The sequence below is a fragment of the Rhinolophus sinicus genome, linkage group LG07 (genome assembly GCF_036562045.2).
Source record: "Rhinolophus sinicus isolate RSC01 linkage group LG07, ASM3656204v1, whole genome shotgun sequence".
NCBI lineage: Eukaryota > Metazoa > Chordata > Mammalia > Chiroptera > Rhinolophidae > Rhinolophus > Rhinolophus sinicus.
This window is the reverse complement of record NC_133757.1, coordinates 113,404,240-113,429,737: the sequence shown is the minus strand read 5'-3', so window position 1 is coordinate 113,429,737 and position 25,498 is coordinate 113,404,240. Positions and strand designations below refer to the sequence as shown.

Below are 25,498 nucleotides of genomic sequence, written 5' to 3'. Positions count from 1 at the left end.
TATCCACATCTTTGAATTCTTCAATGGCTTTTTGTCCTAAATCTTCTGATTCTCTCCTTTGACTGGGATAGAGTAAATTAGAGGACTATATTCCAACGCTTGCTACTATAGTTTCTGGGATGATTAATCTTCCTGGAAATAACTTCATAGATAAACAATCAGAATTTTCCAGCCCATGTTCTAGTACCCAAAGCAGAAAACTGAATAAATGTAATTGGCATACACATTTCAACCAGGTTGTAAATTCCTGTTAACTCTGGCCATGTTCAGGTTCTACAATTAATTTGCTCTATTTTTATCTAATGGAATAAACAGTTTATCTCCTTTCCTAGAACTTTCAGTGTTCTGTCATTCCCCTTACTCTATTTAAGACCTGCCATGTCCTCCTCTCCATAGTCCTTGACTTTCAAAATGCCATAACCATTTGGCTCAAACATACAAAAAGTCTTATCGCAAAGCAACTTTTCACAAAATGCAATGTTTGCACATTTTGGACCTTTTATATGACTTAATGTATGGTAGGTTTCCTCTGTAAAATTCACGGTAATCCAGAGAAGGCTCTTTAAGGCTGGGTGTTCTCTCCTATTAATATTTTCCTTAGGTAGTTTGCCAGGCAATTCCTGCGTGCGCTCAGTAGTATTTAACGGCTACACCATCGTCACCCAGGCATAAGACGTAACTAGGGCATAACGGGTTTTAGTCTCATCAGAGAAGCCATCTAGTAACTCCCAGGTTCAATGCTCCCAAGTGGCCTACAGGTGATCTTTACTTCTCGGGCCGGGGACATCTGCCAAACGAGCCCTGGGCACCAGGGTCCCGCGGATACCATCACAGGGCCTAGCGGGCGGCTAAGGAAATTACTCTCGCCCACGCGGTAGGCGGCCTCGAACTCCTGCCTACTCTCTGACAGCCACGCGCCTGCCAAGAATAAAGGCTGCCACACTCCCCGCAGCCCGCAGCTCGCCCGCAAGGGCTTCCCGCGCCGGGCGGGCCTTTGGTAGCACTTCGCGTCCCACTCCCTCCAGCCTTTGTCGCCGGCCCAGCTCCCGCGGCCCAGAGCGGCCGGGCGAGGCAGGGAGCGCAGCCGAGGGCGCAGCGCCCAGCTGCAGGCCCAGGGCACCCGTCTCCACTCGCACGTCCGCGAAGGCCCCAACACTACGCCGACCCCAGCGCCCACACCGACACCGGAGCCTTCGGACACCCTACAGCCCGTCACCAGGCGCACGCCCGCGGCACAGGCGGCTCTACGGCGGTCTCGCGAGAGAAAGCCTGGCGGTACCTCCTTCCTCTCCGCTGCCTCTCTCCCCGCCCCCAGACTGACTGCGCGGCTTCCTCCGGAGGGCGGGAGCCTGGGACGTGGCGTGACGGGGCCAGCCCGGGTGCCAGGCCTGGGGCGCCCCGCTCGGCCGCTCGGCAGGCTGGCCTTCCGCGCCGCCGTCAAGCCCCCGACAGATTCCAGGCCTTCCCAGGTAGACGCGCGCCGGCCCGAGTGACGCTGGGGTGCAGCGGCGGCCCGGGCGGGAGGACCTACGAGGCGGGGCTGGGGGCGCCTCACCTGCGCCGGCGGGGGCGGGGCCCAAGGTGCGCACGCGCGCCGCCGGCCTGGAGGGCGGTGGCTCCGGCGACGTTGCTCAGCGGAGCCGGCAGGCTGGGCGCCCTCGCTCGCGGCGGCGTAATCTCCTAGCGGGTCTGCGTCTGCTTTCCTCCGCCTCAGTGTGGGGCGGGTCAGGAGATGGCTTCCGAGATGGAGTCGTCGTTGGAGGCGAGCTTCACGTCCAGCGGTGCGCTGTCCGGGACGTCAGCCTTTCTGCCGCCGGCCCGCTCCCGCATCTTCAAGATAATCGTGATCGGCGACTCCAATGTGGGCAAAACGTGCCTGACCTACCGCTTCTGCGCCGGCCGCTTCCCGGACCGCACAGAGGCGACTATCGGGGTGGACTTCCGAGAACGAGCAGTGGAGATCGATGGGGAGCGCATCAAGGTGAGCGGATGGGGGGCTGCCAGGGAGGAGGGGCGCCCCGGCGTGATGCGTGTGCCAACCCACCGTGGGTTAAACGCTGGCCCGGTGCAGTGTGTACGCTCCATTTTTTTCTCAACGCTGATGGGGAGATGGGAGTTGGGGATTGGAAGGATTTGTATAGAGCAAACTTGTAAGGCAGTGCGTCTCCAACTTTAATGTCGTGCCCTTTACCCAGCTTTTTTTTTTTTTTTAAAGGCGGATTCTGATTTGGTGAGGTCCCAGGGGATGCAGAAACCGCTAGTCCGCGGACCATGCTTTGAGTAGCAAGAGTGTGGGGGGCATCCACTGACTCACTGGCAGTGTCTCATGTGCTGGAAGTCAGTGAAGTAAGACCAAAGGAGAAACAGCGAAATTTCTCCAGCTTGGAAAATCTGTTTAGTAAATATTAGTTATTAAACAGTCACCTGAGCATTGCCCTGGGTATTGTATTGTGACAGTGAAGCCCTGTTGTCTTTGAGGAAGTGCTTAGGTAGGTTTGTCACATCCAGTTTTGCTGCTGTAATTTCTGTATGACGTTGAGTTGTTTAGAAAAATCTGTTTTCCTGCAGAAACATTCTGTACATACTATTATAGTTCCTGCTTGTGTTGCCAGAAGCACATTCCTGGTGCCACTCTCTCCCAGTTCTTTTTTAATGTTTATTGCTGGCTCCTGAGACTAAGGACACAGTAATAATAGGGGAGAAGGTCATAAGCCCAAGGCCAAGACGGGGGTTCCGAGGACTTGGAATGGGGCACTGGAGAATGAAGACCAATGACAGGGCCAAGGCCTCCTGATGGAGTAAACCTGACACTCGTCTTCATTCCAAGCCACTGCTAACTCCTCAGCCATCTGCTGATACCACCCCTTAAAACATGCGGACCCTAGGCACTGCCCTGCCTGCCTTATACTGCATTTACGTTTTTGCTTTAAATTATTAGGTTGGTGCAAAAGTAATTGTGGTTTAAAAGGTGAGAAATAACTGCAAAAACTGCGATTACTTTTGCACCAACCTAATAGGATGTTCATCTTTACTTCAGTCCTCCATGGGGGTAAAACTAGGCTCACTGCTTTCTTCCTACACCCTCATCCTTGAGGTAAGAACAATTTAATTTTTAGTTCCCTACCCACCCCCCTAATCCCCCCACCCCCAAAGGGGTTTAAATGCTGATGACAGTACAGCAAAGAAGAAATTGGGTTGAAAAGAGATCATCCTTCTATAAGCCCTTTTGCCTTTTCATTTTCACTTTAGTTTTTCATTGTCCCATTGAAGCTACCAATGGTGATCCTTTGGGTGCGCTGTATTAAGGCGTTAAAAAAAGATTTGTATCCATTACAGAGGAAAAGATAGGATAAGAAGAGACTGGAGATTTTCATCAGAATTAGGTTAGGCCCAGGAACTGTAGGTGAGGAAAATAATGGGGCTTCTGAGGTTTGAGAGCAACCTTAGTTTGGGAGAAGCAGGAGTTCTGGGAGAAAGTGCATGGGTTTTGGAGCCCAGCTGACCTGGCTCAAATCTGAACCTATGAAAGGGTAAGGATGGGTTGTGTGTCCTTAGTAGGGTGACCAAGAATGCCTGAGACTGTTCCAGTTTTAAAACTGGAAATTCCACATCCCTGGAACCCCCTCAGTCTCAGGCAAGCTGGGGGTGGTTTGTTACTCTAGTCCTTAGGCATGTTCCTTAATCTTTCACAGTCTATTTTCTCTTCTGAAACATTGAGATAATAATACTGTGTCAGGCTGGTGTGAGAATTAGACGAGAACATATATGAAGCACCAGGTTAGTTGGTAATCTTTAGGAGATTCTTCTTCCCTCGTGGCTTAGCACCATCATTCTGCTTTGACTCCATCAGGTCTGTAGCTGCATAACCAGAGAGTGAAGCAGAAATAAAGTAGAGCATAGGCAGACAGATGAACGGGAGAGAAATTCCCCCCAACTGGGAGCAGGATATTAAAATAAGTAGCCCGAAGGGAGGCGGGGGGGAGTTGAGATTTGATAGCACTTTACTTGCTTCTGGTTTGCCATTCATACTTTAGGATCACAGATGAGTCAGGTGCAAATTGAAGAGATACTTATATTGAAAAAATACAAAGCATGTCCAGTGTATAAAGTTGAACACTTAACTACTGGGACAAGTGCTGGCAGTGAAAAGTAAACCAGGACCACCGGTGTGAGGAAACTGGGAGCACAGAGTCGGTCCTTGTGGTCCCGTGAGAGGAGTAAGGAGAAAACATTTTTTCTGGGGTCATTCTTCCTGAGCTTCAGCCTAACCTGTTATGTCAACAAGGACCTGGACACAGTTTCATTTTCTCCTTTCTAAGGCCTGAGCCATTGATTTGTACCTCCAACTGGAAAACCTGAGAGAGATATTTATTGTGGTTCAAAAGATTACAGAAATATTCTGAAATTTCTGTATCAGAAAAAGATACAGCTACATTGGACACTTTTTAAAAACTTAATTTTTTTAGTGTCTTAAAAAAAAATGAAGTGAATAGAAGAGCTTCATCCCATGTACTGTTTCTGCTTTTTTGTTAATCTGTACTCCATCTTAAGTGCTGCTGAAAATTATAAGCCTAATCTGAAATGACTTTTCTTCTAATTTCATCTTAAAGTGAAAGCTGGACAGCTCTATGTTACTTTAATAAAATGACGTACTAGACTATTTTGTTTGATAAAAATGAGATATTGTGCTAAATGTTTTTAATTGTGGACTAGAAATTTTTCATAGAGCATGTTGTGTAGCGGTGCCCTTTCAGAATCAGTTAAATGCTTTAGGAAATGTAATAAAGTCTATACTTGTTCATCTGTTCCTAAGTATTACATATGTAGAATTAAAAGAGGAAAATAAATGTGGCAGCAATTGAGGACGATTCCAGGGTGAGCCTCAGTCTACCCTTGACCTGTTCTTCTATCTACAGTCTCGCCTGTAGTACTCTCTCGGCTTTACCTGTCACTTCTGGGAAGACTACTTCCGAGTCTTTGGTTGGCCCAGATCTCTGTCCTCCTGCCATTCTGCATTTCCTGCTGTCTTCTCGACATGGCTGTTTGGATAATCCCTCCTTCGTCTCAAATGTCTGAAGGAATTCATCTTTCCTAGCAAATCTGCCTCTCCTGTTTCTTTTCTCTTTTCTTTAGGTGTACAAAACAATGTACTAGTTAGACATTTACACCCCTCACAAAGTGATAACCCCTGTCCCCCAATCTACTACCCCTCTGTCATCGTATGTAGCTGTTACAACTCCATTGAGTCTATTCCCTATGCTGTACTCCACATCCTGTGACTATATATATATATTAAATTATAGTAGACATTCATTATTATTCAGCTTCAGGTGTACAGTGCAGTGATCAGGCATCTACACCATCCCTGAAGGGTCTCCCTAATAAGACAGGTGTCCATCGGATACCATACAAAATCTTTACATTATTGATTACATTCCCCAAAATATCTTTCATATCCCCGTGGCCATCTTGTGGTTACTGACTGTGCTTTCTAATCCCCTCACCCTCTCCTTTATCCGCACTCCCCTCCCATCTAGCAACCCTCCGTTTTTTCTCTATGTCTCTGAGACTTTCTGCCTCTCCAGTTTCTGCTCAGCATCATCCAGGGGAGGAATGGGGGTGACTGCTAATGGGCCTGGGGTTTCTTTTTGGAGTGATGAAACGTTCTGGAATTAGATAGTGATGAGGATTGCTTAGCCTTGGGAATATACTAAAAACCACTGAATTGTATATTTTTAAAGGGTAAATTTTATGGTATGGGAATTATATCTGCTGGTTTTTTGTAAATTAAAAAAATGTATCTTTAACATTTAGAAAGATATTTGGAAATAATTTGGATGACCCATCTAAAAGCTGCCCAAATAAATTGGAGCTGATCTTTTCTCTTTTAGTAACATTTCCTGTAACTCTATTCAAACAGTAATTTCATCAGTGAAGAATGATTTATAATGTTTCAAGCACAATATACTTATAAGTTTAAAAAAAAGCGCACAAAAAGGAAATATACCAAAATATTATTAATGATTGTCTTTAAGTCAATTTTCCATTTATTTCTATTTTCTGTTTTCCATAACGAACATGAATTTCTTTTATGAAAACTAAACTTCAAAAAAATACACAGAATTTAGACCTGTCTCCAAGTCCTCAATAAACGCAAGTGGTGATGATGAGGCTGTTTACCCCTAAGACCATCCTTTGGTTTTGTTCTAGGATGGGGTGGACTCAGCAATACTCTTCCCATCAATCCTGCTGAACTTACACCTAATCACATCAAGATTTCTGGGAAAGAAAAAGTGTGAAATAATAACTTCACACTTTATTGGAGAGCAATGAAAGTAATTACTGAGTTAATGAGGCATTTACAAAGGGCCATCTTTAGACGTCATTTTCCCCAATTTCCTTTTATTTCAACTAGGAGATATTGTAAGTGTTTTGTCGTTAGAGATGTTTAGGATAGATAAGTGAATTCTTTTAGCCTTTAAAATTTTCAAGGGGGCTTGGATTTCGTAGACTGTATGTGTGTGTGTGTGTGTGTGTGTGTGTGTGTGTATGTTGGGGGCTAGACTTCATGACTCTAACGTCTGTCCTAAATCTGCTGTTTTAAATTAGACTTGTGAAAGGTAGAGAAGGGCATATAGTAACTAAATTGATAGGAATTAGACACTTACGTTTGTTGAAACCTGATACAGTTTTAATATTTTAAAATCCATTTTTGAGGCATAATTTTATTCAGACATTTGATTTAATGAAATGTAAATGCTAAATTGAAATATTTGTTCAGATGCTTGCATTAATTGCAAGTTGTCTGGACTTGCATTAATTGCAAGGTGTCTAGCATCATGAAATGTGGATCCCATAAATAACACTGAAAAGGCGTATGGAAGGGAACAAAGTAGTAGAAGGGAAGGAGTACTAAAGACCATGCAAGGGTGATTCAGATTTTCAGTATGAATAATTGGAATCAGTTTCTCTCTCTCTCTCTCTCTTTCCGTTTTCAGATCCAGCTATGGGACACAGCAGGACAGGAACGCTTCAGAAAGAGCATGGTACAGCACTACTACAGAAACGTCCATGCCGTGGTCTTCGTGTATGATATGACCAACATGGCTAGTTTTCACAGCCTGCCATCTTGGATAGAAGAATGCAAACAACATTTGCTAGCCAGTGACATACCACGGATTCTCGTTGGAAATAAATGTGACTTAAGAAGTGCCATTCAGGTACCTACAGACTTGGCACAAAAATTTGCTGACACACACAGTATGCCTTTGTTTGAAACCTCTGCTAAAAACCCCAATGATAATGACCACGTGGAAGCTATATTTATGACCTTGGCCCATAAGCTTAAGAGCCACAAACCATTAATGCTTAGTCAACCCCCTGATAACGGAGTTATCCTGAAACCTGAACCAAAGCCTTCAGTGACGTGCTGGTGCTAAATAACAGTCTTTGTTATACTACTTAATTTTGACTAAAGAAATACTTTGGAAGTATGACAGTGATAGTCATAAGATTTCATCTCAAATACAGTGAATCATCCTGACACTTGGCTGTTTATCATCTTCATGCTCACTTTTGTATTCTGTATTTGCTTAATCAAGTTTGTCACTGTGACAGCACAAGGAAAAAGTTGGTTTTCAGGTGAGGTTGAAAATGAAGCCAAGGTGGGACGAATCAGAACATCTCTCCCTTGAGAGCCCGGTGAAGGGGGCTTCAAATAAGCGTATGATGGAGTTTCAAGAGTCAGTGACTATTCAATCCTGTGTTCCTGTGATTGAAAACCAAATATTAAGGGTTCAGTACACACTTAATGGTATGTCCTTTGAATGGGGGAGTGTTCTCAATTGGCTAAAAACTGGTATTTGCCTCTCCTTAGACTTCTTTCTTTGTATTGATGGATTTAATTGCATTACTATCGGTGCATTTTAGAGCTAAGACTTTAGTTCCAGTGGGAGGAGAAGGCATCGAGTGTGTTCTGGTTCTCAGTCCATAAAGAATGACTTTGCCAACAGATTGTGATGCTTGATATTTCTAATCAGTATCAGGTCTATAAAAACTTACTTTTAGAAGAGTAATTTGAACTGTTTTCTTAGTAAATTCTATTAAAATATGCAAAATACGTTAAGTTTTAATGCAAATGAAATGACATAATAAGGTGCTTTATATTTTATTATGATATCTTTAAACAGTGAAAAACAAATTGAAAGCATATGAGGAGTTGTAACTTGGGGGGAAAATAGGTAAACGTGGTTCCTGGCTACCACAGGAGACCTATTCTTAGCTTTTAGTAATTTCTGGATGTGTATCTGGCATAGTATCTCTTGCTCTCCCTCACACCCAATCAACTTAATGGACTAAAGGCTGAATTAACAAATCATCTTCCATTTGGATTGTAGCTCCAAGGACAGACCTCTAATTGCTGTGAGTTCCCATGTATCTGTAATAGTATTGTGTTACAGTATATCAATTTTTAAAATCTTTAAATTTTATGGCCACAACATGCTATTCCTCCTCAGTATGAAAAACAAATTATATATTGGAAAATATCTTGTTTGTCCTTCAGTGGTGGAAAGAATCTTTCAAAAAGTTTTTTACCCTACTTTTGTTTTGAAGTTAAGACTTTGCACAGAGGAAATAGTAAGCTTGCATACGAAACTATCATATGAACGGACGTAAGCCATGGACTTTTACTGCCGTGTGTGCACTAACTCTGATAGATTGCTGTCCTGCATCATTTTAGAGGAACTTAAGCCAAAAGATGATTGTACTTACAGTATTTCAGAATGTGGGAATCAAATATGTGTCTAATCTAGGATTTTTGTTTTATCACCATGATGGTCCTAACTGGATAATTTAATTATGAAAGATAATTCTATGAACTGAACTAACTGCAAGTAATAATTACGGGAAATAATTCTTCAGTTTTAAATATTAGAGATTAAGGAAAAACAACTTGGCTTTATGTTTAGGGAGATGCTAGAATTAAAAAGGATTTGACTTTATCTAAATTAATGTTGATTTGTAACTATTTTTATAGTAAAACAGTGACAGCTGTAATAATTATGATGGGTGTAACAGTTTTTTAAAGAAGGGAATCTGTTTATTGCTTTTCAAAACATTTTCTAAAGTGGGGGAAGAAAGTTTACAGACTTTCCAAGCACATTTATGTTTTTTCAGTGCTAGTGTTAATGGTTTTTAAAAAAAGGAATTTAACTTTCTTTTTGTAAGAAGTTAGTAGTTAACTATTCTTTACAGGTCTGTGAAAGGATTTACTTTTTTCACCTTAATATTTATTAATTTTAAAGTATTTGTATCTTTCTAATGATTTGTTTTAATTTTTTATATGTATGTTTTTTATTTTTACAAAGAGCATACATATGAGTTGAATGGAGATAAAGCTTTTAGGTATTTTCTAAAATATTTATAAAAACACTTCATTGACTGTTGAGAAATCACTTCCAACATGGTGGCTATCAAACAACTAATTATTAATTTTTAAAGCACAAATATATTTTGTAACTCGTGTGAATTTATGTTAACTGTGACCTTTTAATTAAAAACATATATATCTGGAGAAGTTTTAATTTGAGAACACCAAAGGAAGCTAATTCAGAATTTAATATAGTTAGCTATTAATGATGCTTTATTGACAGTATACTGCTAATACGTTTCCTCATGAAATCTAAACTAAAGTTAAATAATTTTGTGGTGGAATAGTGTCACTGTAACATTTCCCTCATGAAGTTCAATAAACCAGCTTTGCCATAAAGAAATTTTATTTCAATTCGTGCCATTCAGATGATTCACTGGTTATCTCATGGCAGAGTTTATAGTAGTTAACAAACTGAAAGATGTGCAACACATTTTTCTTTTATAAAGTGACATCAGTCAAATTGTTGACCATTTCTATAATGAAATGTGTCGAATTTATTTCATAGTAAGGAATATGCTACTTACGAGTTATTTTTACAAAAACAAACACTATCTCTTCCTGGTGGATGTTTGGAAAAGTTTCTGTCTGATGGGCTATGTTTCTAAAGCCTCTGTCACCTACAAAAACGCTCTTATTTGAGCATTTTAAAAGTTAGAATTTTCCATTCTGTTGAAAAATTTTCCAACTAAGACTCGCACTAGACTTTGGATCCATTTGTTAAAGTGTAAATGCAGCATCGTAATTTGCAAGAACGAATTGGGGAGATGGAAATCTAGCAAAAGAATTTCACTAAAAACCTTTGTGTAGCCGGTGGGTGGAACTGAAAACTCCACACCAGGTTTAATAAACCCAGTGGATGATGTTCTTCTATTTGGACCCAAGGGTCTTTGTGAGGGTTTGTTTTTTTTTAACTGACAGTCATTAAGTACAAGTTATCAACATAAACTGGATTTAGAAACATCATAAAATGTTAAATCAAGATTGTCAAAGTAATGAAGCATTTTTAATCGCAGCACTTTCATTCCATCCGTCCCTAGGATATTGCAGTGGGAGGAGGAGGAACTGCTTTCATTAATTCTGCTTCTAGGAGGCTTGATCGCATATAACAGCTTCCCCATCTTCACAGTCAGTATCTAGTATTTGAATGTCATTTGTCTCCTCCACAGTCACCCTCTTTCCCAGAGTGTTTGCCATTTGACAATCACTCATGTCCTTAAGTGATTCCTCTTGAGTCTTTAACAAGTTAGCTGCAAGAGGTTTCAAGAGGAAAAAAATTGCTGATGTGAAGGCTGAGTCATGCTTCGTGAAAATGAGCAATTCATGCCCAGCATGATGCTGTAGCAATACTGCATCCAGACTCTGCCGAGAACATGTGTCTTCTGGGAGTTTTGTTACATGAAAGGAAGGATGAAGTCACTCTGCTTTTAACTCCTTTCCTCAGCTTAGAAAAACAAAGCAGCAGTTCTTAATTTAAAAAAGATAGTGAACTTAAAAAATACTGAAGTCTTCATCTTTTTCTCTTGTATCATGATGGCAGGCAGTTCTACCAGCTGAATCTCAGGAAGACCTCTATAAGCCATGTTACATCTCTAGGCCTCAGCTTCCCCATCTACAAAATGGGGCCAATAACAATGCCGGCCCCCTTTTATGCTGTAAGGCAGTTATTAGATTGACTTACACTAATGAAATCCTCTTGGAAGCATAAGTAGGACTTCTTCTTCAGTTGACAGAGTAGTTTCTAGTACAAACTTCTCCGTTTTCTATTGTATTTTGTCTTAATGGGGACCATCATCCTGAAATTTCTTACAGTTAGACGCTTTTTCAGCTTTATGAATTGAATTCAAATTAGATACTCTTGATTTCAGATATCCCCTACAGCAGAAACAAAGCAAAACGAACAAAAAGCCTCCAAACGCTTCCAAACCATGTGCCCTAGTCTGGAGTTTCTGACCAGCTCAGAGGCTTGCTCAGATTACATTTCATTACTATCTTAAAGCCTGTTTTTTTCAGAAGTGACCCATGAATGCTAGGCTGCACAGGCTAGAAACTGCTGTCTCCTAGAAGCAGCTTTTTTCTCTCACTCTTTGAGCCTCAAGAACTCACTTTAGTCCAGGTTTGGAAATTCAGGCAATGGCAGCTGCCTCAGGGAGAGGGAGCTTCTGGGTTTGAAGTCTGCATCTTTATATTTTGGAGGCCACACGCTGAGTCCCCTTCTCCCATCTCCTGCCCCCCAGCGAGCTCCCTACAGCAGGCAGCATCGGCACCAAGCCTAGGACCAAGGCGCTCTCTGAGCTATGAAAAGTTTTGAGACCTGAACAAAAGAAAGGATCGACCTCAGAATATGAAAATAAATGTCTGCAAACTAAAAGTCATGCTAACATTAACTGATAAAATATTAATAGTCATAAAACTAATTATAAATTTTTTTAAATTATAGTTGTCATTCAGTATTATTTTATATTAGTTTCAGGTGTACAGCGTAGTGGTTAGGCCTTTATGTAATTCATGAAGTGATCCCCAGGCAAGTCTAGTACCCACTTGGCACTATACATAGTTACTACAATGTTACCAACTATATTCCCCATACTGAACTTGACATCCCCGTAACTGTTCTGTAATTACCAATTTGTACTTAATCCCTTCACCTTTTTCATCCAGTCCCCCAACCCCCTCCCACCTGGTAACCATCAGTTTGTTCATCTATATCGATGAGTCTGTTTATGCTTTGTTTGTTTATTTTGTTCTTTAGATTCCACATATGATTGAGATCATATGGTATTTGTCTTTATCAGTCTATTTTACTCAGCATAATACCTTCTAGGTCCATCCATATTGTTGCAAATGGTAAGATTTCATTCTTTTTTATGGCAGAGTAATACTCCATTGTATAAATGTTCCACAATTTCTTTATCCAGTCGTCTACTGATGGGCATTTGGTTGATTCCATATCTTGGCTATCATAAATAGTGCTGCAGTGAACACAGGGGTGCATATATTTTTACGAGTTTGTGTTTTGGATTTCTTTGGATAAATAGAAGTGGAATTGCTGGGTCATATGGTAGTGCTATTTTTAATTTTTTGAGGAACCTCCAGACTGTTTTCCATAGAGGCTGCACCAATCTGCAATCCCACCAACAGTGTACAGGGGTTCCTGTTTCTCCACATCCTCACCAGAAACTAATTATATTTTAAATCAATTAGGAGGTTAGATTATTTTGCTTCCAAAGGACCATATACCATGCTTGCTGAGAAACTAACTGATCACAAATTAAATGGCTTACTTGTAGCTAAATCATTAAAAAAAATTTTCCAGAAAAACTGTATTGTGGGTGCATTTTAATCTATTTGACATCATATGGAGTGAGACTTCCAAAAGAAAGAATGCTTGGAAATTTGAGTACAGACTGTGGTGCGAGATGGTATTAGAGAATGATTGTGAATTTTCTTAGCTGTGATAATGGTATTGTGTTAAGTGGGAGAATCTTAGGAGGTACCTATGGAGGTATTTAGGGGTGAAGTCTCTTGATGTCAGCAACTTGCTTTCAAAATGTTCTGCAAAATAATGACTACATGGTGGGAAGGAGGAGGAAGTAGTCTCACTTATTCTGCTCACAGTGGCCCTGATCATGGATAATTGTTTCTACATCTTTGAGGTCAGTATCTTATATTTGAGTATGATTTGTTTCCTACACAATCATCCTTTAAGTGCTTGCCATTTGAAAATCACTCAGCAAGTCAGCCACCTGCTTTCAAAAGTTTCTGCAAAATGGTAACAAATATATGTGTGTGTATTTCCATATACACACAGACGGTCCCGACTACGATTTTTCAATTTTATGGTGGTCTGAAAGCAATATGCTTAATAATTTACATGAGATATTAAAAACTTGAATATAAAATAGGCTTTGTGTTAGATAGTTTTGCCCAACTGTAGGCTAATGTAAGTGTTCTGAGCCATTTAGGGTGGACTAGGCTAAGCTATGATGGTCAGTAAGTTGGATGCATTAATTGCATTTTCCACTTCCAATGTTTTTAGTTTATGATGGGTTTCTTGGGATGTGATCGCATTGTAAGTGAAGGAGCATCTGTACATACATACACACAGAGAGAATAAATGTTAACAAGTGCTTTAAAGAACCCCAAGGAGATGAGTCAGAGTTGGGTTGAATAGAGGAGGCCTGTGAGGAGAGGAAGTAAAGAGAAAGGGGAATTTAAATGAACAGGGAGAGCCACCTCAGCCCGGTATGTGATGCTGACTTTGCAGGAAGAGGCGTTTTATCTTGACTGGCTGGGTCACCTTCACTTCCAGTGTCTTCTTCCAAGAGTCCCTGAGGTGTCGATAGCCGTGGCAATCCAAGTCACTATTGGGCAATGATGGCAACAGTATTTTCCACTACATTCAACTCTCAACCAATCACAGTTGCTCCCTTTTTTTCCCTACCAAGTTGGCTTCTCTGATTTACCCCTTCCTGGAAGTTGTCCAACCATCATACATGTCCCGTGTTAAGCACTTATTATTCCCACTACAAACTCTTGTTTAGCATCTCATTTCCTTTGATGAAGAAGTGAGGAATAGAAGATGGAGATCCATTCATTTATTCAGCAGATATTGAACAAGTGTCTTTATGTTTCAGGCACCGTGCAAGGGGTAAGGATATAGCAATAAACAAGGTAGACAAAGGCTGGAGCCCAGTGATGCTTATCTTCCAGCGATAAAAGACAGCTACCAAGTAAGCAAATACACAACACAACTGTGGATTGGGATGAGGGATAACAAAACAAATTGGGTGACGAAACAGAGGGTAAATGCAGGTGGCCTTCTAAAACAGGATGGTCAGGGAAAGCATCTCTGACTGTATGAGTTAAAAGCTGACAGTTGAGAGCAAGTCATGCAAAGAGCTGGTGGAGAACTTACAGCAGGCAGAGGAATCAGCAGGTGTAGAGGCTGGGAGCCAGGAAAACGCTTGGCATTTTTGAGAAACAGAAGGTCTGGCTGGGTTGCAGTGTGTGGGGGGAGTGGACAATGACAGTGGAGAGGTAGAGGGAGCCAGTCTATGGTACATAGTTTAGACTGTTCTCACTGAACTAGGAAGCCACTGAAGGCTTTCAGCAATGCAATGGCATGATCTGCTTTACTAGTTTAAAAGATGACTCTGGATGCTGTGTAAAAAGTGGATTGGAGGGCCGGCCCGGTGGCTCAGGCGGTTAGAGCTCCGTGCTCCTAACTCCGAAGGCTGCCGGTTCGATTCCCACATGGGCCAGTGGGCTCTCAACCACAAGGTTGCCGGTTCAACTCCTCAAGTCCTGCAAGGGATGGTGGGCTCCGCCCCCTGCAACTAAGATTGAACACGGCACCTTGAGCTGAGCTGCCTCCCAGAGGGCTCGGTTGGAGCGTGTCCTCTCAACCACAAGGTTGCCAGTTCAATTCCTCGAGTCCCACAAGGGATGGTGGGCTGTGCCGCCTGCAACTAGAAAACGGCTGAGGCACTGGGGAAGCCTACAAGCTCTCTCCACGTCAGATGCAACAACGCAGGGAAGTTGCCTTGGGTCAGAGTTGATCTGTAGGCTTTAGATTTTTAAAAATCAAAATTGATCTGCATTATATCTCGATAGACTCAGATATTCTCACCAAAAATTTTGTAATTTGTTTAAATAGCACTGGAATAATTCAACTTCATTTAAATATATTCATTCTACCATGAAAATATTTCATACAAACATCTATTTACATACAAACACATTAAAATTTGTGAAAAGGGTTTCCACCCCTGGGGTTGTATGGCTTGAAGTAGTTCCATTGCTTTGAATATGTATGCACACATTTGGCAAAACAAAACTATTAAAATTTAGTATTTTTAAAATTAAAAAGTGACACAGGGTCCAATTCCTGAAGGGAAAGATCAAAGAAAAAAATCTGTCAAGATACCTCAAGTAGATGTAAATTTAATATATTGTGAACCTTTGATCTGTGGCAAATAAACACTACAAAGATCAGTCTTGCAACATAGTTTTGCTCGTTTTTTTCTAAAACAAAAAATGTCTGGATTCTAAATCACTACTCTTATGACAGAAACTTGAGGCAACTGTTTTAAAACAAAGCAAAACAGAAAACTATACCTTCTTAGAAGATCTTAAATGCATTTTGCAGTGAGTGATTTAAAATTGTTTATATTAAAGGAAAAAGTTACCAAAGTGCCACATACTGTCTCACTGAGAAGACAACCCTTGAATTCACTGTTCACAGTTACTGCATTTTTAATAGTTACATTGAATGTTGTAAATGGTTACACTTGGCCTCCACAGTGGCCTTTTCAGGTTGTTGGTGATAAGGAAATAGTTTTTCAAGTGTGAAGAACCTCCAGAAGGTAAATGAGTTTAACCAAGCCCCTGACAGGTTCAAAGAGGTCTTGAAAAACAAATTTCCTTCTTAGTTTCTCAGGTAGACCAGGAATGAAGCAGGTTAAAATAAGAATAGGTCCTAACAAAACTCAAGTCTTCCTAACCTGTTACTTTTTTAAATGTCATCCTTCCTTTGCATCAGAAATTCAGTCCTTACAGTTGTTTTCATTAGTCCACTCAAATGTCCATTTGAGGACATACTCCTACAGATTAGTTCCTATTCCTAACTCTAACACAAGATAATATTCCATCATAGAAAAGCTGCTAAGGAAAGATCTAGTCATGCAGGGGTTGGGCTGAGACGGCTCTGAGTGAATTTCCTTGAGACTATGGCATCCTGCCCATTCAACAGGCGTCAGCTGGTTTTGGGGAGAGCAAAAAGTTCCGTCTTTTTCCCCCACCACATGGAACCTTCCACATTTCTGTTGTGATTATGATGTTGATGAAACTACCAGCTTTGGCTGCTTCCTGACATTATTTTTTTTTATAGCAGATGTAAGATTCAGCAGAAAAATACATCCCGAGGCTTTCCCCCTCAGACTTGGGCTCAGACAAGGAACACACCCGTATTTCCTCCCCAGTTACTTCCTTAGGGAACACCAACCCCCTGGACTTCTTTTCCTGCCTACATAACAGTGAATCTGAAGCCCCCTCTGATTCTACCCTGTGGACAAAGCCTTACATTTGGCTGAGAGAGAGAGTCTGTGTGTCTGTGTACGGCAGGGGGAGATCACAACCAGCAGAGCTAGACATGGACACAGAGGGAAAGACAGAGAGAGAGTGTCTACAGGGCACACAGAGCAAGACAGGAGCTCAGAACACAGAGGAGACAGAGGAACAGAGCGGGAGAGATCAGCTGGGGGTCTTGTTACACACGGACACCCAGGCATTTTCACAGACAAGAGAAAGAGGAAGGAGAGGGAAGAGCCACTAGACACATAGAAGAGAAGAGGGAGAAAGACAGAGAAAGGCTCTGCTTGGGTGTCTTGTTCCCTCTGATTTGTCTGAAGCTCACAGACACACTCAGAGTGTTATCATTCAATATCTAATTTAAAAAATGGATTAGTTGGTTAATCACTACTTACAACTCTTCAATCCCTTTTATCAAAAAAGAAAAAAGGAACCAGAAATATAAAGAATGGCAAACTGCACTCTAGGAAAGTCTCACATCTTTGTTACAGGTGGGCGGGCAATCACTGTGACCAGCAAAGTCAGGTTACCGGCCCGCTTTCTCCTCTGCAACAGGACTCACTCACTATCTGCAGTGCAACCAACAGGCTTCCCGCCTCCAAACCACACCCCAGGATCTGCGGAGGCCAGAAGAGCAGCCTTTTGAAACAAAGACGATCACATTTGCGCACAAACAAAACTGTCGACTTTCAGAGGTATACCAACTCTCCCGCCTCTAAATTATATTTAAGCTGTTATATGTATCCAATATTCATTCAAGAGATACTTACTGAGTGCCTGCTGTGTGCCAGGCAATGTTGTAGGTGTAGGAATAGAGCAGTGATGCGAGGGGAAAAAATCTTCATGGATCTTAATACTCCAGACCTGTCTTGTGATACTGATATGTGGCTTGATGTGCCATGAAATAATTAAGCTATTATTTATTATTATGTTGCCATTAGTTGTGTATTCTTATCCCCCCAACGGAATCTAAATTTCGGGAGGGCAAGGAGATTGCCTCATTCATTTACCCAGAGCCAGATTCTGCGATGTGAAACCCTGCTCGAACTCAGCGAGTTGCTGTATTTGTGACCTTGGACAAATTGCTTAACCTCTCTGGGCTTCAGTTTGTTGAGCTGTAAAAGATGTGAATAAGTAAATTGTATGTCAGTATCCTGAGCCACCTTTCATATGCTGAATTTCTGGGGCTCTCAGGATTGCTAATCCACAGGTCTGGTGTCACAGGGGGTCATTGTGTGCCAGACCACAGCTCAGGTTTAGTGCATCGCCATCTTTGACTTTGTGACTGCTTTGAATGTGCAATAACTTAATTATCTCATGGCATTTTCCCCTTCTCACTCCATAGCAGTAAGTGAAAAGTAAGGGCATGAATGTGGGGTATGAGTGATAAATTTAAATCCCATACACTCAATACAAATCAGAGCAGGATGGAGAGTACAACCCACGCTAGAATCGTTGAACTTTCTGCTCTTAAGCAGATACTTAAGGAAGTTAATTGTGAAGTGAAGAAACAACAACAGAAACAAAATATGAAATCTAGGAAATACAACAAAGATTGTGTCTTAAAGGCAAGAAGTGATTCGACTCTTTAAGTTTTCATTTTAAATTATTTTTATTATTTTTAAAATTTATTTTTCAATTACGTTGACATTCAATGTTATTTTATATTAGTTTCAGGTGTACAACTTTATAATACAGTATCTGTCTACTCATTGTGTGTTTACCACCCAAAGTCTAGTCTCCTTCTGTCACCATATATTTGATTGACCCCCTTTACCATCTTCACAAATTAAGTGATTCTGAAGTTCAAGGATCTTGCCACTAAAAATGCTGCCACTTCTGAAGTTTTAAAATTTGCATCACCCATTGGGATCCTCCCCTGGCCTGAGTCTCCTCATTTCTGAACATTATAACACGTCTCCTTTTGGAACATACGTGAACAGCACAGATATTAGAGTGTGAAGTTCAACGATTGCTGTTGCACTTAAAAAACAACAACAAACAGCCTTTTGATTTGGGAATGATTTTAAATTTACAGAAAAGTTGCAAAGATAGTGTAGAGAGTTCAAAAACCCCTCATGGTTTCTCCTAATGTAACTTCTTATGTTACAGGGCATGTTTGTCAAAATTAAGAGACCAGCATAACTATATTACTATTAACTAAACTCCAGGCTTTCTTCAGATTTCACCAGTTTTTCCATAATGTTTTTTTTTCTCTTCCAAGACCCAACCCAGAACCCCACATTGCACTTAGATGGCCTCAATTTTTAATTTAAAAAAAAAAAAAAGACACTCTGGTTCAGTCATTCTCACCTCAAATATTTGGGGAATGCTTTGTATGCATCCAGTAAGACATACTTGCTGGTCCCCCAAAGTGTGTCATCTGAGGGGGAAGTGAGCTAGATGTTCCAGTCATTAAACAATGGAGGATGTGTGGCCTGAGGTGACCTGTCGGCTCCCACGGGGGCGCAGGGGAGGGAGACCAGGGAGGGCCCATCTTTTTGTTTTGCTTTCCCACCCTCCAGGTCTCTTCCCTCATCCTCTCATTTATGTTCAGGGCCCTTAACATTTATGTCATCAATCCGACATTCCTGAGTTATCTTGCTGTTTCTGGATTCGGGGGTGTATGTGGAGTCATGCAAGCTCCTAATCTTTCTATCCCCTCCTCAGGTCTTACTGCAATGCTTTGAAAATGGAAACTGGTTAATGACATGGTTAAACCACTTAAAATATACAGTTTGCTTAGTAATTTAAAACATACAGGTGAGAGTGTCATAACAAAAATGTTACTGCCTTTTTGCCCTTGACGACCAAAGGAAGACAATGACAGATGATTGTATATTTTGTTTAATACTTGCATTGTTTCTATAGCGCAATTATAGCAATCTTTAAATTTACTTTTCATTACAAATATTTGTCAAGTTTTGTTTCAGAAACATTTTTCCTACTCTCTTGCACATGCACCCAGACACACTACAAAAAACTCATTCATAACACAGTAAGGGCAAACATTATTCATGTAAACATCTTTCATTAATTTCCCATAATTTAAAAAAATCATAGAATTATAGATATTGAATAAGGCTCATAGATTTTGTTCCATTTCCACAAAAGACCAATCAAGGATGCTCGTTAACTGTGATGGGTTAACTGTTGGTTGCAATAAATGCCAAAAGCGAACCCTTGACTTCCGTGTCTTAAACATACCTCACAACCTCATAAATGCATTTCAGGATAAAACAAGAACGTAAGGAACCCAGGAGGAAAACTTTTGAAGTAGGGAGCTCAGAACCATGAACCTAGTTTCTTCTATGCCAAGCAGACATTACGTAGTCCCTGTACTTCCCACTGCACGAATCGAGATTAATTATAGTAACCCAAAATGTAACCAAGTTGATATGTTAAGATCCATGGGCATGTGTGTACATATTGCTAGTATACACAGTGAAAATTTGTCAGAAAATTGATCATTTCATTATATCCGGGACCAAAGTGGAAAACAGAAAACCCCCACTCAAGTGGAATCACGCTGTAAAGGAGCGTTCTGGTAACATAAGCATCAGGAGAACTGGGAGGCATGTTGTAGGGCTGTGATTGGTCTTGCTATTAAAGTCACAGGCAGAGGAAGCCAGGGTTGGCGTGATCGGAGGGCGTCTCTCTCTGGTTGGAAGTTTGGTGCTTACGTGCATAGTCTCCCAGAGCTGAGACAGGATGTACTGTGCTGACAAATAGGCCCGTCGCCAGCAGCACCCTCCTCGCTCCTCTCTGTGAGGTGGAGGCCGGGACACAGGCACTGCTGGCGAACCGTGAAGTCCCCCCCTGAGGTCTGAACCCCAACTCCACTGAGGGCAGCCTCCCTGACATGTGTGTCTAGGCAGTAAGGTGGCGGTTGATGGCGGCCGGAAAACCCACTTCTGAGGGTCCCAGGGCCACGTCTGGCTTCTGATTCTGCTGCCCTGCAAGGAAATTGTGCTCTGGATAAATGCACCAGTGTCTCTAATGCCTCGAATACACTCGCAGGCCCTCGAAGGCCCAGAGCGATGTCACTGAAAGGTGGACACACCTCCACGAGCACCTAACTTACACCAGGAAGCGGCTGAGGCACTGGGGAAGCCTACAAGCTCTCTCCACGTCAGATGCAACAACGCAGGGAAGTTGCCTTGGGTCAGAGTTGATCTGTAGGCTTTAGATTTTTAAAAATCAAAATTGATCTGCATTATATCTCGATAGACTCAGATATTCTCACCAAAAATTTTGTAATTTGTTTAAATAGCACTGGAATAATTCAACTTCATTTAAATATATTCATTCTACCATGAAAATATTTCATACAAACATCTATTTACATACAAACACATTAAAATTTGTGAAAAGGGTTTCCACCCCTGGGGTTGTATGGCTTGAAGTAGTTCCATTGCTTTGAATATGTATGCACACATTTGGCAAAACAAAACTATTAAAATTTAGTATTTTTAAAATAAAAAAGTGACACAGGGTCCAATTCCTGAAGGGAAAGATCAAAGAAAAAAATCTGTCAAGATACCTCAAGTAGATGTAAATTTAATATATTGTGAACCTTTGATCTGTGGCAAATAAACACTACAAAGATCAGTCTTGCAACATAGTTTTGCTCGTTTTTTTCTAAAACAAAAAATGTCTGGATTCTAAATCACTACTCTTATGACAGAAACTTGAGGCAACTGTTTTAAAACAAAGCAAAACAGAAAACTATACCTTCTTAGAAGATCTTAAATGCATTTTGCAGTGAGTGATTTAAAATTGTTTATATTAAAGGAAAAAGTTACCAAAGTGCCACATACTGTCTCACTGAGAAGACAACCCTTGAATTCACTGTTCACAGTTACTGCATTTTTAATAGTTACATTGAATGTTGTAAATGGTTGCACTTGGCCTCCACAGTGGCCTTTTCAGGTTGTTGGTGATAAGGAAATAGTTTTTCAAGTGTGAAGAACCTCCAGAAGGTAAATGAGTTTAACCAAGCCCCTGACAGGTTCAAAGAGGTCTTGAAAAACAAATTTCCTTCTTAGTTTCTCAGGTAGACCAGGAATGAAGCAGGTTAAAATAAGAATAGGTCCTAACAAAACTCAAGTCTTCCTAACCTGTTACTTTTTTAAATGTCATCCTTCCTTTGCATCAGAAATTCAGTCCTTACAGTTGTTTTCATTAGTCCACTCAAATGTCCATTTGAGGACATACTCCTACAGATTAGTTCCTATTCCTAACTCTAACACAAGATAATATTCCATCATAGAAAAGCTGCTAAGGAAAGATCTAGTCATGCAGGGGTTGGGCTGAGACGGCTCTGAGTGAATTTCCTTGAGACTATGGCATCCTGCCCATTCAACAGGCGTCAGCTGGTTTTGGGGAGAGCAAAAAGTTCCGTCTTTTTCCCCCACCACATGGAACCTTCCACATTTCTGTTGTGATTATGATGTTGATGAAACTACCAGCTTTGGCTGCTTCCTGACATTATTTTTTTTTATAGCAGATGTAAGATTCAGCAGAAAAATACATCCTGAGGCTTTCCCCCTCAGACTTGGGCTCAGACAAGGAACACACCCGTATTTCCTCCCCAGTTACTTCCTTAGGGAACACCAACCCCCTGGACTTCTTTTCCTGCCTACATAACAGTGAATCTGAAGCCCCCTCTGATTCTACCCTGTGGACAAAGCCTTACATTTGGCTGAGAGAGAGAGTCTGTGTGTCTGTGTACGGCAGGGGGAGATCACAACCAGCAGAGCTAGACATGGACACAGAGGGAAAGACAGAGAGAGAGTGTCTACAGGGCACACAGAGCAAGACAGGAGCTCAGAACACAGAGGAGACAGAGGAACAGAGCGGGAGAGATCAGCTGGGGGTCTTGTTACACACGGACACCCAGGCATTTTCACAGACAAGAGAAAGAGGAAGGAGAGGGAAGAGCCACTAGACACATAGAAGAGAAGAGGGAGAAAGACAGAGAAAGGCTCTGCTTGGGTGTCTTGTTCCCTCTGATTTGTCTGAAGCTCACAGACACACTCAGAGTGTTATCATTCAATATCTAATTTAAAAAATGGATTAGTTGGTTAATCACTACTTACAACTCTTCAATCCCTTTTATCAAAAAAGAAAAAAGGAAGAAAGATTCCATGTGAATGGGGTAATTAGAGTAGCTCATCAGGACAGAAATCATAGCCCATTGCAGCCCCAGCCAGAGCAGTACCACCCTCAGGAACATTCAAAGCTTTGTAGCTGCATCGTAGGTGTGACCTGTGCCGCCCTCTCCCTGACCTGACTCCACAACACAGCTGACTGGGGTTAATTAAAGCCATCTTTCTCTTCCTAATAACAGTCACTCACTTTGGGACCCATTTGAATTAAAGCACCTATCAGAATACCAAGATTGCCCATCTGTCACAGTTTACAGACCGGTCTCTTTCTACAGAATAGAAGCGATCCTATCCCGGGTGCCTTTTAACCTAAACACTCTCTTCAGTTCCCTTTGTGGGAGATCTTTCCGGCAGCCCTGACAACTTCTCATGTGTGAACCATCAGCTTGTCTGCCTGAAACCACTGCCACCTAGTTCCTCCAGCTCTGCTTTGCAAAAAAGAGAAGGGCTGCTTTTGTCACTGTCTTGAGGGCTGAATCCTGTACCCAGGGGCTGCCTGAACTTAAAGTCATGAGCAGCCCTGGATCAAGTATTTCCGTGAAATTCTTCTAGTAAGAGCGACATGCAACTGACAAGAAATATCAAGCTTCCTTCTGCCTGTTTCTTCCCTCTTTTCCCACACCCCGTAAGCTTTCTCAGCCAGAGCTCACCATGGGCTACAGCTTGGAAAGCTTCAGCTTTCAAGTCCAAACTGGCGGAGGAGACAGGTGCTGGCATTGACACTTGCAAGTTGGAGCAACTGCTGTGCTCCAGACCTCCTAGCTGTCTCATGCAGGCATCTAAAGGAGACATAGCTACCGCGTGTGGTGAGGGCGCTTACAAAAACCCCAAACTCCAGAATTCATTCAGAGCCATCCCAGTTATGTTATATACCTAATCAGCTAAACTAAAAACAGGGTTTTCTCCTTATTTCTGCAGGTATGATTACATATGGCTTGCAAAATGGCTGAAATGCTACTGATAATCATTGCTTTTAAACTATACAGGTGTTATTCTTAATTCACAATGCTCTGAAGCAGATAAGTGCTTTGAAATTACAATGATAAAGAGTTTTAGCGGTAAGGTTTGATTTGTACCTAGTGATCAGTATGTCTCTCTTAATAGTAGCAATTAAAAAAAAAACACTTGTGAATTCTGTGTTAGAATTCAAGTTTGCTTTCTGACTTTTGAATTCAATGCACTGTGCCACAAGCCAGACTGCTGTATGTTATATACATGTAATGTGTATGCAAGGAGAAAAAAATTACTAGCACTATTGAAGATATTGCAAAATTGCCACAGTTACTGCTTAGAAATACTAAGTTCTCTCTCTTCTTTCTTAAATTATATATTACAACTCTTCCATAACTTAATGCAAACAAAGTAAACTCTTCTCATCTTAAAGCAAAGATATCTTTGTTTACATGCGAGAATAATAATTCTATAATAATACCCTGGCCCTATAAGCCAGTTATTTATATCAGGACATAATAAGGAAGCAATGATATAGAAAGAGCCAGAGAGACCTACACACTGGCACTGACACAAAATCCATTGGGAAGTTTCTCCTGTAAAAGGTAGCTCAGATAGAGAACAGGACTGGGGGTGAAGTGACTCAAAGAGTGGGGTTCTATTTGCTAGGAAAAAGAACAAAGCCATTCTATTGCAAGATACAGATCAAAGGTTAAAAGGCAAATTATACTACATTTAGAGAATAAAAATGTAGTAATTCTCTCTTCCATATGGCACATCTGCAAGTGTGATGACAACACAGTTTGCATTGACCATAGGAAAAAACAGCACGGAAAAACCACAGACTAAAAATGACTGAAAACCCTCCTTTCCCTTTTTCAGTCTCATCATTTGGCATCTCTGAATGTGGTACAGATTTAGACTCGAACCACCCAAGGACATCATGCTGTCTTATTCAAGTGCTTGACAATCCCTCTCAGCAGGACGTTGTTGCAGGGCTAGCTAATTTTAAATCTGGTATGAGTAATACAGTCAAACCTAGTTAGTATGCGAGAAAGTTGTTGTGAACGCAGAGTGAGAGGACGTGATGTCACAGCACGAGTCCCTGGTTGTCCCGTTGTCGGATAAACGAAGTGCATAGATCCAAGTTTCGACTCCCGGTCTCTGAAGCCCAGAGCCAGGCCCCTCACTTCTGCTGGGTGGCCTGGAAGGCCTTCAGCTCCACCTGGTACCACTCGGGGGCTTCAGGCCCACTCTTCCCTGGGGGGCTGTGGTCATAGCCATAAGCCACGGTGAGCTCCTCATTGGCTTCCACGGCTCGGAGGGTGCGGATGCATTTGATGGGCCCGAAACGGGGGTGGACAAACCTAGACATCAAGACGTGCACAGTCATTCCCGGGCAGGTGAGGGGCACAGGAGGGGGAGGAGGGGGCTGATGCGGGAATCACACCTGGTGTAATGCTGACACCAGGGGTAGGTCCTCAACCAGTGCTAACAGGAGACCTGCTGGGCTGGCATCTTTCAGACACCCCCTGGTGATTCACAGGCGCATTAAACTTTAAAAAGCACTGCTCTCATCTTCCTTTTTGAGCATATTTGGCACTCGGTATTTATAAACCAACAATCATGGTCAACATCAAAAATCTGTCCTTAATGAGAAATCAGACCCGTCAACATTTCAGCTCATGGGGCCTGTGGCATCGGATTACCGGCTGCACCTAGGGGAGGGGCCGGGGAGGCGTTACCAGGACACTTTTGTAAGAAAGAGCCCTGTGGGTTTCCGAGGCAAAAATCTCTGTATTCCATCCTATACAGATAGAGGAAGTATTCCTTCCTAGCAAAATCCTAGATGCAG

At 41.7% G+C, this 25,498-nt stretch overlaps 2 protein-coding genes across 3 annotated transcripts in view; one reads left to right on the top strand and one right to left on the bottom strand.

Annotated features, from left to right (window-relative positions):
• The first annotated feature begins 1,334 nt into the window (after positions 1-1,334).
• Positions 1,335-12,756, top strand: RAB33B (RAB33B, member RAS oncogene family). The gene is made up of 3 exons (XM_074338518.1): positions 1,335-1,469; positions 1,715-1,981; positions 6,999-12,756. Exons 2-3 carry the CDS (start codon positions 1,733-1,735, stop codon positions 7,437-7,439), a joined length of 690 nt encoding a protein of 229 aa, XP_074194619.1. The 5' UTR covers positions 1,335-1,469; positions 1,715-1,732; the 3' UTR covers positions 7,440-12,756.
• Positions 12,757-19,353: 6,597 nt separating this feature from the next.
• Positions 19,354-25,498, bottom strand: part of SETD7 (SET domain containing 7, histone lysine methyltransferase) — a 42,713-nt gene continuing 36,568 nt past the window's right edge. For both annotated transcript variants that reach the window (XM_019730813.2, XM_019730814.2), the window contains exon 9: positions 19,354-25,010. In XM_019730813.2, coding sequence (XP_019586372.2) covers positions 24,830-25,010 — 181 coding nt within the window. In that variant the 3' untranslated portion in view covers positions 19,354-24,829. The remainder of the gene's footprint in view (positions 25,011-25,498) is intronic.